At 43.4% G+C, this 14,654-nt stretch overlaps 1 protein-coding gene across 16 annotated transcripts in view; it reads left to right on the top strand.

The window, feature by feature from the left end:
• kiaa1109 (KIAA1109 ortholog) overlaps window positions 1-14,654 on the top strand; it is a 92,593-nt gene that overhangs the window by 75,701 nt on the left and 2,238 nt on the right. For 14 of the 16 annotated variants that reach the window (XM_039786972.1, XM_039786955.1, XM_039786958.1 and 11 more), the window contains 12 exons: window positions 614-814; window positions 1,023-1,199; window positions 1,745-1,882; window positions 3,175-3,420; window positions 4,046-4,199; window positions 6,787-6,944; window positions 7,612-7,801; window positions 8,240-8,457; window positions 8,846-9,097; window positions 9,229-9,432; window positions 12,529-12,723; window positions 13,212-13,346. In XM_039786972.1, coding sequence (XP_039642906.1) covers window positions 614-814; window positions 1,023-1,199; window positions 1,745-1,882; window positions 3,175-3,420; window positions 4,046-4,199; window positions 6,787-6,944; window positions 7,612-7,801; window positions 8,240-8,457; window positions 8,846-9,097; window positions 9,229-9,432; window positions 12,529-12,723; window positions 13,212-13,346 — 2,268 coding nt within the window. The remainder of the gene's footprint in view (window positions 1-613; window positions 815-1,022; window positions 1,200-1,744; window positions 1,883-3,174; window positions 3,421-4,045; window positions 4,200-6,786; window positions 6,945-7,611; window positions 7,802-8,239; window positions 8,458-8,845; window positions 9,098-9,228; window positions 9,433-12,528; window positions 12,724-13,211; window positions 13,347-14,654) is intronic. The other 2 variants (XM_039786959.1, XM_039786957.1) reach the window with 2 other exon arrangements.

Below are 14,654 nucleotides of genomic sequence, written 5' to 3'. Positions count from 1 at the left end.
CTGCCTCCGTAATATCGAGTATCGAAAAATGCCTTGCCATTCAATACCAAATTTCAATACCTTCAGCTTCAGTGAGCCAATAAGCATGCAGCATGCTCGTACCAAGATCTAATAATGCAGGTGATCGCCTGTCTAATGTTACACGTTGTAGAGACACGCAGGAAAAACACTAAGGTACGCACAGTGGTGTGTGTGTGTGTGTGTGTGTGTGTGTGTGTGTGTGTGTGTGTGTGTGTGTGTGTGTGTGGTGTGTGTGTGTGTGTGTGTGTGTGTGTGTGTGTGTGTGTGTGTGTGTGTGTTTTGAAACGTGTGTGTGGTGTTGTATTTTGAGACGTGTGTGTGTGGTGTGTATTTTGAGAGGCTTGACTACAGTGTGTAGGTGTAAAGGAGCTGGAGAAAGAAAAGTACCGTAATGTTGTAATTTCTTTCTGTTAAAATGGATGTTATAAAATTGGTATTCGAGGAAAAGAATTGTTCAGGAACCGGTATCGAATTCACAGTATCAGCACCGGTATCGACCATTTTTTTTGGAATGATACCCAGCCCTACTACTGAATGTGACTGCTTGTCTTACCTCCTCTGTGTTTTTACGCCCTCCTCTGCCTTCTTCCAGCGTCTCCGTTGCTGGGGAGCCCTCTGGGCAGGAGCCGCCACAGCAGCAGCCAGTCAGACCTCACCGGCCCCCCCATCAACTCCTCAGGTCTCAGCTTCACTGCCTGCATGTCGGACTTTTCCCTCTACGTCTTCCACCCCTACGGCGCCGGGAAGCAGAAATCTACTGTTACAGGCCTGGCTCCGGGCCCAGGGCCATTAGGTACAGGAAGGGGAAAGTTCTTTTAATATATCATAACGTGCTAATAATAATAAGGGGCTGCAGTTTCTAATGTTACTGCTGATAACAAGTTATTTCCCCCCTTTCTGTGGATATGATATGTACAAACGTGTGCTAGATCTAGTGGAGACGGGAATACCCATGTTCCAAGTTCAGCAATCGTCATGGTTGTCACTCTTTTTCCACGAAGGTACAGTGGACGAGGAGCCTTCCTCAGTAACGGGAAGAAAAGACTCTCTGAGTATCAACCTGGAGTTTGTGAAGGTCAGCTTATCTAGGATGAGGCGCACTGGAGGCCCCACCTTCATCGAAAGCTTCATTCCTGCCAAAGGTGGCAAAATGGACACAACCCTCATCAACATCTCAGGTACATGGTCGGCCCCCAGCAAAAGATGTTCCTCTATGAGACATGCAATACATTATTCTGACTGTTCCTGTTTAGTCTCTCCAAGATTCAGTCTGGAAGACTTAGAATGTAGTTTGTAAAGGTTTATTTTCAGGCAGGGGTAGTCAAAGAATTTAATAAATTCCCAGCAGAAAGGAAGGAGTATTAGGGAAATTCATAAATTGTATTTGAGGTGATATGCAACAGAGCTGAACACTTCCGGTGTAGATTCTTTAGGGGATATGAAATAAATGTTTAGCGTAAGTGTATCAGCAGCGCTGTAGTGATGTGGGCTATGTTGAGACAAAGGCAGGGTTTGAAATATACCTATCACAATGAGTCCATAAAGGGACAGATAGATAGAAATGAGGCTGGGGAGCATGCTAGATAAAAAAAATACAAATAAATAATGCACCTTTCCGATCTCTAAATGTCAGGATGCGTTAGTTCTTATTATTTCCCTGTAGATTTGTTTTAACGAGCGTAGCACTGTAGAACCTTGAACAAACGGAATATTCTTCCCTTAGCTGTGTGTGACATTGGCTCGGCTTCCTTCAAGTACGACATGCGGCGACTGAGTGAGATCCTGGCCTTCCCGAGAGCCTGGTACCGCCGAAGTATCGCCAGGCGTCTCTTCCTGGGAGACCAGACTATCAACCTGCCAGGTGACTTTCTGCCCACTCAGTGGCTTTGGTCTGTGTTTATAGTTGGTTTGTCGAGCGTTGCATAAGTATGGTTTGTTTCTTACCACTCTACTGTTTTGTAGAATATAACCACCAGCTGTTGCGTGAGCTTTTACTGGGCAACTAACACAAAAAAAACAGAGCTTTTCTAGCTACTGAGCATTAAGTATTGATGGAATTGCTTCCTTTTAACATGGCCCTCATGAATGATATATGAACAAAAAAATGAAAGTATAGCTGGGCAATATGGCTAAAGTCAAATGTCACAGTGTTTTTGACCAAATACATTGATGTTGATATTGCAGTGGTATTGTAGGGTTGACAGTTGGCGCTTTCACAAAATATGAACACAATGAGAGTTTTGATAAATAATCCCCAATAATGTGGATACAATGACTAAGTGGGTAAAGCCAAATAATAAAATAGCCAGTAAGTCTGGTAAGTTCAGAAAATTACATCACTTTACTGTAATACAGCCTTTAAAGGTCCCATGGCATGAAAATTTCACTTTATGAGGTTTTTTTAACATTAATATGAGTTCCCCCAGCCTGCCTATGGTCCCCCAGTGGCTAGAAATGGCGATAGGTGTAAACCGACCCCTGGGTATCCTGCTCTGCCTTTGAGAAATGAAAGCTCAGACGGGCCGATCTGGAATCTTCTCCTTGTGAGGTCATAAGGAGCAAGGTTACCTCCCCTTTCTCTGCTTTGCCCGCCCAGAGAATTTGGCCCACCCATGAGAGAGGCAGGAAGGCAGGAAGAGAGACATCATGGCTTTCAAACGAGCAACGTGGCAGTTGGTCAAGGCCACAACCCCACCCTCCACCTTGCCCCCCCCCCCCCTAGCTACAGACACAGAAATGGCACATCCTAACGAAAGCTCATTGTGGGACTGGCTCTAGTGGCTGTAATTCTGCACCATGCTGAATTTTGGGAAAGAGACTTCAGATACAGTATTAGGGGACCACTAAGGCCTATATAAAAGCATCCAAAGAGCACCATGTCATGGGACCTTTAAAACCAGGAAAAGACAACAACTGTCATATTACGATATCCAAAATGTAAGACGATATCTGGCCTAATATAGCGATGTCGATATAATATCGATATATTAACCAGTCCTAAATGAAAGGAAAAGTTTTTACTGTTAGCAGAAATATGCAATTACTATATCATCTCACTGACCTTCCTTCAGCGACATTTCCTCCCACTGCTCCGTGTTGACATTTCTGAGGCTATTCTTTACATACACCTCTCAACCTTTTCCCTCGCTTCAGCCTCCGGCCCCGCCACCCCGGACTCGGTCGAAAACGTCACCCAGCACCTGTCCCCCGAGTCCAGCCGGAAAGCCTACTGGAGGACGTGGGACGGCAGCACCGGCACACAGCACATGCCCCAATCCCCCAACGTCTTTTCAGAGCACTCCACTGGAAGCAACATGTCCCCGGGCGGCCTGGGCCACCTCAAGTCCCCTGCACCTGGACGCACCAGGAGCGTGTCCGATTCCTCTGCTCCTCGGAGAGGTGATTACAAACACTCTTGCCGTTCCCAGATGGAACTCAAACTAAAATATCCAAATGCTTTGTGCTGTAAGTCAGGTAAGATTTAATACAGAAGCACAATTCAGATGTTCAATGACAACGTAGAAACCCATTAACCTTCATCTTGTCCTCGGGTCAAATTGGACCCATTTTCAAAAAGTTTCTTTATCAGAAATTTGGATTTCGTTCAACAAAATTGTCAAAAAATATTACCGGGATGTTTCCATACAACGTCCTTGACAAGTGAAATACATAATCAGTTCACTACTTTCATTGAATTTGGGTGTTTTTATTCAATTTTATAGCATTTGAAGAAGAAAAAAAATAAATAAATAAAGAAAATGATAAAAGAATGTTGACAAAAATGTTGGAAAAGCTTCAGAAACACTGACAAAAACATCAGGAAAAGCGACACAAGTGTCGAAAAGGACAACCAAAATGTTTTTTCGGACCTAGAAAAAACAAAAAGTTGCACGGTCGACGGGAAGACAACATGAGGGTTAAATGAAAGTGGGGGGAAAACAAATGCAACGATGACTTGCACAAGACGCTCATAATTTATCCTCTACCCCCCCCTTTCCTCTAATCTTCGTTCGTCCTCGTCTAGACTCTGTGACAAAAACCTCCACCCCTTCCTTCAGTAAGAACGGTAAGGCAGCAGGTCAGCAGGGGGCGCCGTGGGAGACACTGGTGGTCTTCGCCATCAACTTGAAACAGCTGACCGTCCAAATGAACATGAGCAACGTCATGGGAAACAATACGTAAGTGGTCACAGTTTCTGCACCTTTTTATGTAGATACGTTTAATACCCATTACGAGACTTTGTGGACAATGCTAAGAGTCAGATGATGAGATCAATACCAATCTCAGACAATAGAGTGGTATCAATCTTCTCATCTAACTCTTGGCACTGAAGTGAATGAGAGTATTTTCCAAAATATCAAACTATTCCTTTTAAGGGTCACATAATTACGGTAACAGTAAAAAATCGTGCTAATAAGAGTGCTGCAGGAATAGGTCCTAAAACCTGGTAAATACCCCCCACTCGTGAATTTTGAAGCTTTTACGTGTCTTTAAAAAAAAAAAGGCGGTTGCTAACAAGTGGCTAAATGAGACTACAGAGGCTGTCGGGGACATCAAACGTCACCGTCAGATCAGTGGCGGTGACGTTGAAGTCATGCGACCGTGGTGTAGTGCGTTTCTGGCCGAACGTTAGCTTTTTACTTCAGGCGATTGTATTTACGCTTCTAAAATCATCAAAGTGCTGTTCATTTGTGATGATTATCGTGCTGAACAAAAGGTGTCATTTTGCAACGAAGCTTATTTTCTGCAATAATCAAACACCCATCAGTAGCCTTTCCAACTCCAATGTAAAAATCTCATTGGCTTTTTGCGGCTGTGGCTCAGGTGGTAGAGAGCGGTTGCCTACCGATCGGAGGGTTGACGGTTCGATCCCTGGCCCTGCAGTTCAATGTCAAAGTGTCTATGGGCAAGACATTGAACCCCTAATTGCTCCCGATGCTGCGCCATCTGTAAAAGTGTGTAAATGTTTATTTGTATACAGTCCATTTACATTTACATCTTTGTTGAGGGATCCAGGGCAATGCTAACTTCTAGGTCAGGGGTGTTAAACATACAGCCCGTGGGCCAGAACCAGTCCGCCAAAGGGTCCAATCAGGCCGACTGGATGATTTTGAAGTGTAGAAATTGGAACAAAGTAATTGATTCCAATTGCAAATCTACCACTTTAATCTCAGAGAATATCAGAGTTCTTTTTCTGTACATTTTTAGAAATTCTGATTATTTTTCTCTGAATATTACCTCTCTCTCCTGGGAACGTATTCATTTTTTTTTCTTCCCCACAATGGCCTTAGAACGCTGTCGTAGCAGAAGCAAGTTGCGTTTGCCAACATCAAGCTGACAAGAAACTCTGGCAGATAAAGTTTCAGATTTTTCTGGAGTGGTTTACCGGTCTGGCCCATTTGAGATCAAATTATGTGTATGTGGCCTATGCACTAAAATGAGTTTGACAAACCCTGTTCTAGGTTGTCCAACAAAAATGCATCATCCCTGCAGCACTCTATAGTTTCTATGATGGTATTTTAGGATAAGAAATATCCCTACTTTATGAACTTTTTATTTATTTATTCCTAATGTTTTGTACACTCTGCAAAAATATAATAGATGATGCCATAGAAGCAATATTTATACATAAACCAACATCAGTAGTTCCACCCTCAGGGCTTGTATAGATACATCCTCTGTGTTGCTTAAAATTGGCCTCAAACTTAAAATGTGAAAGTAATTCTGGTAAATGAGTGCATCAGGGATTCATGTCAGCCATGAAAGCTGTGAGTGACAAAACAGTCACTATATTTAGTGAATGTGACTCCTGCTGTCTGTATCCTGTTGGGCAAAGATTTCCCAATCACGTTATCCAATACTGTCTGGAAAAGACAGTTTTAGTGAGAAAGAACCAATAGAGTGGTAAAGGTGAAGAATGCAAATTTAAGATAGGAATGTTATTGACTAAGCTGGACATTGTCAGCATCGTTTTATTAGAGTAATCCGCTGCTACGCGTACACTGGTGCAGAAATATGTCTCTGGTGTCTCCTTGCTGCAAATTGCACTTTTATCGCCTGCTGCACAGACATTTCAGCACTTACGGTCCTTTATCGCCCACTCTTATGGGCTCAATTCAAGTCGTACACTGTTGTATTTCACCGGTCACCAGGCTATGCGGTTGTTACAACTTTCATCTCTCCAGTTAAGGCAGAACTGCAGAAAATCCAGAATCATTGACAAACGCAACACACTTATAACCAATGCAGTGCTGTTTTATGAGCTCTGCGTCATCATAAAGGGGGAATAAAAATATCTTCTTCTCTGGAAATGTGTGGGCTCTCTGAGCAAAACATACGTCTTCTGCCTCTTACTCACCAAGTCTGAGTACACTAAGCCTCTCTCGTAAATTATTTAGGTCATATTCTTCAAATGTCAAAAAACATTTGTTCAAATGTGTAGAAAGAAATGTATTTACAAGAAAAACCCACAAAGCTTAGACATTAGCAAATTGGCTAATAATGACATGACTGTACATGTGTATGTTTAACATGTTGAAATAATGACTAGCTCAAGTACATGATGACACGTTTGTCTAAAAACCTGACATGTTGACTTGTCAATCAGATTTAGTCCGCCAGTTTTGCAGGTCTTTGTCTATTCAGTTACCTGTGTTTATTCCTGGACGAGTTCTCATCATGAGAGCCTTTCATGTTTCATAGAGAGCACTTCTGCCTCGTTCAGCAGCGTTTCAGGAGCGCTCACAGTTGTGCTTGTCCCAACAGCTGGACGACCAGCGGGCTGAAGAGTCAGGGCCGACTGTCTGTAGGCAGCAACCGGGACCGAGAGATCAGCATGTCTGTCGGCCTCGGACGCTCCAAGCTCGACTCCAAGGGCGGGGTGGTGGGTGGCAATATAGACGTGAACACCCTGGAGATGGTCTGTAAGTAAACAAGGCATCGACTTTTCCGACACCTGCTGTTTTCCTGCGACTCGTTAGCAGCTCTCGTTTACAGCAGACTGTAAACTGGATGTGGATCTGAGCCAGGGTCCAGTGCAGAGTGCTCACACAACACTGGGAGCTGTGCACTGATTAAATACACTTAAAACCACACATCACATTATACTGTCACTTTTTTACACTTTCTGTTTAAATATATACTTTTTTTAATATATATACTGCATTTGGTGTTTAAACCTACATTGTGTAATTTTTTGAGTTAATTCTTAGCAAAAAAAAAAACTTTGTTCTTTCACAAATATGTGCTCATATGTGATTACTTCCACCAACTAGTGGTTGGTGGAACTGGACTTTTTACACAGTTTTTTGGGATGCAAAATCTTGAAAATATTTGTCTTTTTTTTTTTTTTTTCATCTTAATTTGACATCACCTTAATCTTTGGCAAAACAACTCATGTAAAAACTCATGAGTGAATAGTTTTGCTATTTTCTGGATACTGGGTCCTGGTGCTAAGAGTAAGAGTAAGCTAGTTCAGTAGTTAAATAAACCCTGTTTCTTTTTTGTCTCTCATCCAGCCTGATGGCCAGGTCACTGTATAAGTGGTCACTTAACGCTGCCGTGTTAACCGGTTACTGTCTGTTTTTCTAGCCCACATCTCCGAACACCCCAACCAGCAGCCCAGCCATAAGATCCAGATCACCATGGGGTCGACAGAGGCGCGTGTGGACTACATGGGCTCCAGCATCCTGATGGGAGTTTTCAGCAATGCTGACCTGCAGCTGCAGGACGAATGGAAAGTCAACCTGTGCACCGTCGACACCAGCCTTTCGGAGAAAAGGTGTGAAATGATGTCAGCGGAGGCTTGATACCTATGGTTCTTGAAATCTAGCCCACTTGATGGAATTCCAAGTGTTTTTCTCGATGGGCAATTTCAACACCCGTCCTGTTTTTTTTTTGTTTTTGGTTCACGTTGCTTGGTAAAACTAATACCTCCTGGATTTAGATAGACACAAATATCTGCATTAAGAGCATTTGAGGACGAAGATTTCAGTTCTTGAGACCTTCATTCTGGGTTTTTCTAATTACTTGGCAAGCCAGTGTAACAAAATGATGATACAGATCTGTCATTCCAGATGCGGTGGTGTTTAATCTACACTACAACCATCTGCTTTGTGCCTTGCTTTACTGTTTTCTATAATCTGAACGGTCTTAATCGTATGTATCTTCCTGTTTCTCACCTGTTCCCTCTCCATCTTTTCTCCGTCCGTCCTTCCAGTGAAATCTTCGTCCATGGAGACTTGCAGTGGGACATTTTCCAGGTGATCATTTCACGCTCCACCACGCCAGACCTCATCAAGATCGGCATGAAGCTGCAGGAGTTTTTCACTCAGCAGTTTGACACCAGCAAGCGAGCCCTCTCCACCTGGGGGCCTGGTCCCTATCTGCCCCCCAAAACCCCTGTCATCAACGCTGAGAAAGGATCTGCAGAGCTTTGTAAGCGTGCCTATTTTGCTATACTGCCGGGAGAAATATTTAATGCAGACTGTGGTGTAATAAGGTATGCACAGCGAGTGTCTTAGTGCTGGTAATAGGAAGCGAACTGATTTGCAACTCTAATACGTTTAATTGGTATCCCACTTTTTCAAACCGTTCAAAAGGTAGTTCAACAGCTGAATGTAATCAAACGAGATGATTAAAAACAAACGAAAGGCACAAACAGCATACATTTAAAAAAAAAAAGAAGGAAAAAAAGAGTGGAGGCTATAAAAGGATAAAAACAACATAATACCCAATCCTGTTAGCCCCAGCAGGATGCCTCATGTTCAGCCCCCCCCCCCACTCGCTTCTCATTTTGTGTCTCCGAACCGTTTTTGTCACACAGACATGGATGCAGCCCATCACCGCCACTGGCCCGGGGTGCTGAAGGTAATCGCTGGCTGCCACATCTCCCTCTTCCAGATGCCTCTGCCTGAGGACGCCGTGCAGCTGGGCGGTTCAATGAGCCTCCATGGCAATCACATGACGCTGGCCTGCTTCCACGGGCCCAACTTCCGCTCCAAGTCGTGGGCTCTATTCCACCTGGAAGAGCCCAACATCGCCTTCTGGACCGAGGCACAGAAGATCTGGGAGGACGGTGAAGCAAACCGTTTATTGTTTAAATAGTATTGAAAAATGATTACATAATAAAAACAACCGTTTGTAGCACTGGGTTTGGCCCCTGTAATCCCTTTTTTGAAACGGACTTCATGTTTCTGTCACATCCAGGCTCCAAAGATGATTCTACCTACATTGTTCAGACACTGGATTTCCATCTTGGTCATAACACTATGGTGACCAAACCCTGCGGTGCACTCGAAAGTCCAATGGCCACCATAACCAAAATAACCCGCCGGCGGCATGAAAACCCCCCGCATGGAGTCGCGACAGTCAAAGAATGGTTCAACTATGTCACTGCCATGAGGAACGAAGGTAACCATTTTTTTTTCAATCCGTGTAAACCATTTATTTTGTATCCTGATGTCATGACACATAGGCAAATACGAGCCAACTTTGTCTTTTCCCGATACCGATTCCAATACCTTAACTCAGAGTATCTGCTGAATCTAAGTACAGAGCTGATACCAATGCCCTCCTTTTCCCAAATTTTAAATCTGTATACCTCACTGTGTGGAACTCATTTGGATAATTTTCATGCCAGGGTTTGCCATTTATATCTGATAGTGGAAACTGACACTGACCAAAAAATAATTCTTTCAGCTCTTACTTGAAACAGCACTCATATGCCGACACGATAAATGAAACGGGGTCTCTTGCCGGCCGAGGGACAAGGGAATTAAAAATCCTTAATTACAAACCAGTTAGCAAGCCGGGTTAGCTCAGTCGGTAGAGCAGGTGCACATGTATAGAGGTTTACTCCTCGACGCAGTGGGTTTGACTCTGACCTGCGGCCCTTTGCTGCGCGTCGTTCCCCCACTCTCTCTCCCCTTTCATGTCTTCAGCTGTCCTATAAAAATACAAAAAATAAAGGAATCAAATGCCCCCATCAAATTTTTTTTTAAATACAAACCAGTTTGCCATCTTTTTTCCATTGATCTGACACCCCGCATCTCCATTCTCCATATGCCTGCTCACCAAAGCTTTGCTTTGCGCTTCATAATAGTAGTTAACGGTAGGGATACCACTCAGATTGTTGTATTAAAGACAAGATACTCATGTTAAACGGAACATGATGCTGTGACATTGTCGCATAGACACAGACTTTTAAAGTTGTTTTTATAGAAGAGACATTACTATTAAATAGATCTTTTACATTTTTATTCAAGTAACTAACTGTTTTGCACGCAGAAAGCTTAAAGATGCAGTAGATAAGACTTATAAAACTAACTTTCTGTCATATTTGCTGAAACTGACCCTATGTTCCAGTAGAACTACATGAAGCAGGTCATTTAAAAAGAGCCGGCTCTTCTGGAACCACCTACTAACCTGACTCCGCCAGATGGATTGCTTCGCATTTGCTTGGCAGAACTTTTGGGAAGGGGCGAAAATACTGGTTAGCTGATTGGATAAACCATTTGTCTATCACCACCTATGTTGGTGATAGACGGGCCAAATCAACCAATCAGATCAACGAAGCATATGAAAATACAACCACAAGCCAGGCTACCCCTGCTGCTGCAGGCAAAGCATAGCTCGTTAGCTCAGCAAGCAAGCAACATGTCGGTAAAGGATATTTGCCGTTTGTGTAACAAGAACCACCATTTCAGGTTCCCGGTCCATATTCCAAAAGAAGGATCCAAGAGAAAAAAGCATTAGCGAGCGGCTAACCGAATTAGGGCTACCGCTGTCTGAAAATACTGGTTAGCTGATTGGATAAACCATCTGTCTATCACTACCTATGTTGGTCGTTGCATCACACCTAAACCCACCTCAAAACCAACGCTGATTGGTCGGTTGTTTGGCGAACGGCTCCAAATTTTTCTCTATCTCAAGATGCCAGATGATCTGGGAGTGGAAAACTGGAGGTCGCGAGATCAGGACGGTCTCACGAGGCTAACCACCTACAGCCTGTAGTGCGATTTGCAAAAATCCACCACTCCCTGTTCAGATGCACCAATCAGGGCCAGGGGGGCGGGGGCTAAGTCCTGGATCTTCACAATCCTATCTACAGCACCTTTTTAAAGGCTTGATTATTAACGTTCCACGAAGACGAGCTACGCTCAAGATGATTATTCAAACTCAAAATTAAATTCTAACATCAGTAGTAATTTAAAAAAAGCTGAAAAGAGAATAAACTATTTATTAAAAACAAATAAATACTACTACTACTACTACTACTAAGAATGGTATTATTAAGTTAGTACAAATATTGTAACCGTAAAATGTGTTTGTTACCATGAACAGTTCACAATAATTCAATTTGGATCAAGAGTAACTTTATTACTTACTCTTTGAAATCCAAAACATAAATCGCCCCCTCCTACTCCCACCGCCCCCTATCGGTGATCTCGAGTAACAATATGACAATATGAAAACAAACGATCGCCCCAACCCTTATAGGTGTAGCTAACAAAGTGCCAAGTGGGTATAAATGGTTGCTTCATGTAGTATCTTCTCAAATCTTAAACTTTTCTCAACTTCAGACTAGGGTTGGGTACCGAGACCCGGTGCTTATACGTCACCGGTGCCTTAACAACCGGTATCTACCAGACCGAATAGCAACGCGGATTTCGGTGCCTCATTTCGGTGCTTACTGAAATGCCAGCGCTGCCCTCTGATTCTCCGAAACGGACGTTAGAGGCAACAGAAGCATCGCTGTACGTGACGCTAGTTAACCTATTAATGCACTTGGCAGCAGGTAACGTTAGCCTACCGTTAGCTAGCAGCTGGAGTAAACACGGTTAAAATGCTGACAGCTAACGTTAAACGGTGTGACTGTATTTTCCTGTAGAGGATTCCAACACTGAGACGTAACGGTCTGACTGCAGCTGCCGTTGTCTGAAAAACAACACAGACGGTGCATTCACTTGAAACTCGCCTCGACAGCACGGCGCTGGTGCATTCAAAGTTATTGTAAAATACCCATTTTCCATCTAGTGGTTGTTTTTGTCGTTTACCAGCAATACTGGTGAAATAAGATATTGTTATAAGTTATTGTTATTAAATTTTTAATCAATCATTTAATTTTGACCATATGACCTTAGCAATGAACAAGCTGTTGTTTAATGTCGCCGACTGTTGTTTTGTGCTCCTTTTTTTTTTTTTAGTATCGGTTCAGGCACCGTTTAGGTACCGGCACCGTTTTAAAAGTATCTTTTTAGCACCGGTATCGAAGAAAAAAAAAAAAAACATACCCCACCCTACTTCAGACAGCTCTGACTAAAAAGAAGACGGACACAGCGGTTGTGTGTTTTTTTGCCAGAGAGCTACATTCTGTCTGCCTTTCCTTGCGGCTGCTGCTGCCTGTTATCTTACATGTAAAATAGGTGCAGATAGTATTGAACAAAGCAGAGAGTGTGAACATAACCTTGGAAGAGTTTTGACATGTTTTTTTATCTCTCGTTCCAGAGTTGAACTTGCTCCGGAACGTGGAAGCCAACAACCAAGAGAGCGGAGCGGCTGCTAAAAGCTCGAGTCTGCTGAGCAGCTTCCGCAGCTCCTCCAGCTACAACCACGAAACTGAGACAATCTTTGCTCTTCCCAGAATGCAACTGGACTTTAAGTCCATCCACGTACAAGATCCTGATGAACCTACTCTAACAGGTGGGGCCTGGAGCCCGTAAAGTAATGGAACAGTACATGAAGGCAACATACAGTACAATCTGTTGGGAGTCTTTTCTCTGACTGCTTTCAGGGTCAGACTATCATTTTAACACGTTTGTCAGCAAATACTTTAACTGTTGACCTTAACTAACATGACCTCAGCACACTCACATAGACTTTGCTGCGCAGTAACATTTGATTTTGCAACCCAAAAAAAAAAGTAAATAAAAAATTGTTCTGTTTTTCTATCTGGTTTAGAGAAATGTGGTTTCAGTCCAAAATCAGTTATCGAGCATTCGTAACACTCACACTTCCCCTGAGAAAACAGTGTTCCAAATCCATATCCTATACTAATGGTATAGCTGCATACTTGTCGCTGAAATATATATATTATTTTTTTACTTTGTTCCCTGGACGATGTCATTTTTCCGCCATAGTTTATCAGGCTTGCCAGTGCTCAATTATTCATTTGTTTCTATTTGTTCCAGAAGCCAACAGCAAGCCCAAAGTGGAGTGCAGCGTTGTGACAGAATTCACAGACCACATCTGTGTCACCATGGACGCCGAGCTCATCATGTTTCTTCATGACCTGGTGTCTGCCTACCTGAAGGAGAAGGAGAAAGGTTTCTGGCTTTACTAAATCGCCATTCATCCATCCATCCATCCATCCATCCATCCATCCATCCATCCATCCATTCATTCCTTAACCCTTTCAGGCATTGAGTTAAAATAAAACAACGTTTAGTCATTTTGACTGTCCACGCTCATTGACGAGTCCTCTACAACAGGTGTACTAGCAATGAAAGTGGTTTAATTTGAGAGTGAAAATAGCCTGCAAAATGACTCATCAAACCGTCCAAGGACAAATAACAATACGAACCACATCGGTCTGCCTCTGTATCTGTGGAGCTGTTTGTATGCTGTTGGAGACTCGTTTTGTAAAAAGCAGCATGAAATGCAGGCAGCTGAGTGTTATTTCGACACACAGCGGGGAGGTCAGAGTGCCCAATGCAGGCAGCCTTTTAATGGGTTTCCCATTGTCACAGAGGGACAAATTAGCACTCTTTATGCCGGCAACCTCACATTCTTCATGACAATCACAATAGTGCCAGGACTTTGTAGATTCTGCAGCTGAATAGAAAGAGAAACGAGGCGACCACTGAAGACTCTCATCAGCGTTCGATCCATCCTGATAAATTGAAGTGTAGATGGGTGTTTAAATGTGAATAGAGTCCAGGGGCCCTATTTTAACCATCCAAGCGCACGCCATGAAGCGCATGGCGCAGGTTTAGGGCGTGTCCAAATCCACTTTTGCTAGTTTGACGGCGGAAAAAAGGGTCCGTGCGCCGGGGCGCATGGTTCATAAGGGTTGTACTTGGTGTCTTCAGTAATTCATAGGTGTGTTTTGGGCGTAACGTGCAATAAACCAATCAGAGCGTCATCTCCCATTCCCTTTAAAAGCCAGGCGCGTTTGAACCTTGGCGCATTGCTATTATGATGGCGGATTTGCAGCGTAATCATTTTATTTGTAATCTTTTGTGTGTGTGCGCTGCTTGCATCCTTCCCTGTGTGTGTGTGTGTGTGTTTGTGTGTGTGTGTATGTGTGTGTGTGTGTGTGTGTGTGACAAGCATAGTGTGCGTATGCTGTGCATAAGCCTAGGCACATTTTACTCATTTGCTGTTAAAATAACAACGAAATGCTGCGCTATTGACTTTAGACCAGGTTTTTGTTGGTCGATGGCGCGATCACTTCCCCCTGCCTCAAGATAGCAATACACCAAGAATTCACCTGAACACCCCTCCCTGTAAGACCAGCACGCCCATGGGCGCAGGTGCATTTGCTGTTTAAACGACGCGGGCGCTGGACGGGAAATTGACAACCGCGTCTGTCTTAATCTTCGGCATTCGTGCTGCGTTGCGCTGGGTGCCTG

The sequence above is a fragment of the Perca fluviatilis genome, chromosome 20, assembly GCF_010015445.1.
Source record: "Perca fluviatilis chromosome 20, GENO_Pfluv_1.0, whole genome shotgun sequence".
Taxonomy (NCBI): domain Eukaryota; kingdom Metazoa; phylum Chordata; class Actinopteri; order Perciformes; family Percidae; genus Perca; species Perca fluviatilis.
The sequence above is the reverse complement of the archived record's forward strand: the minus strand, read 5'-3'. Positions and strand labels throughout refer to the sequence as shown.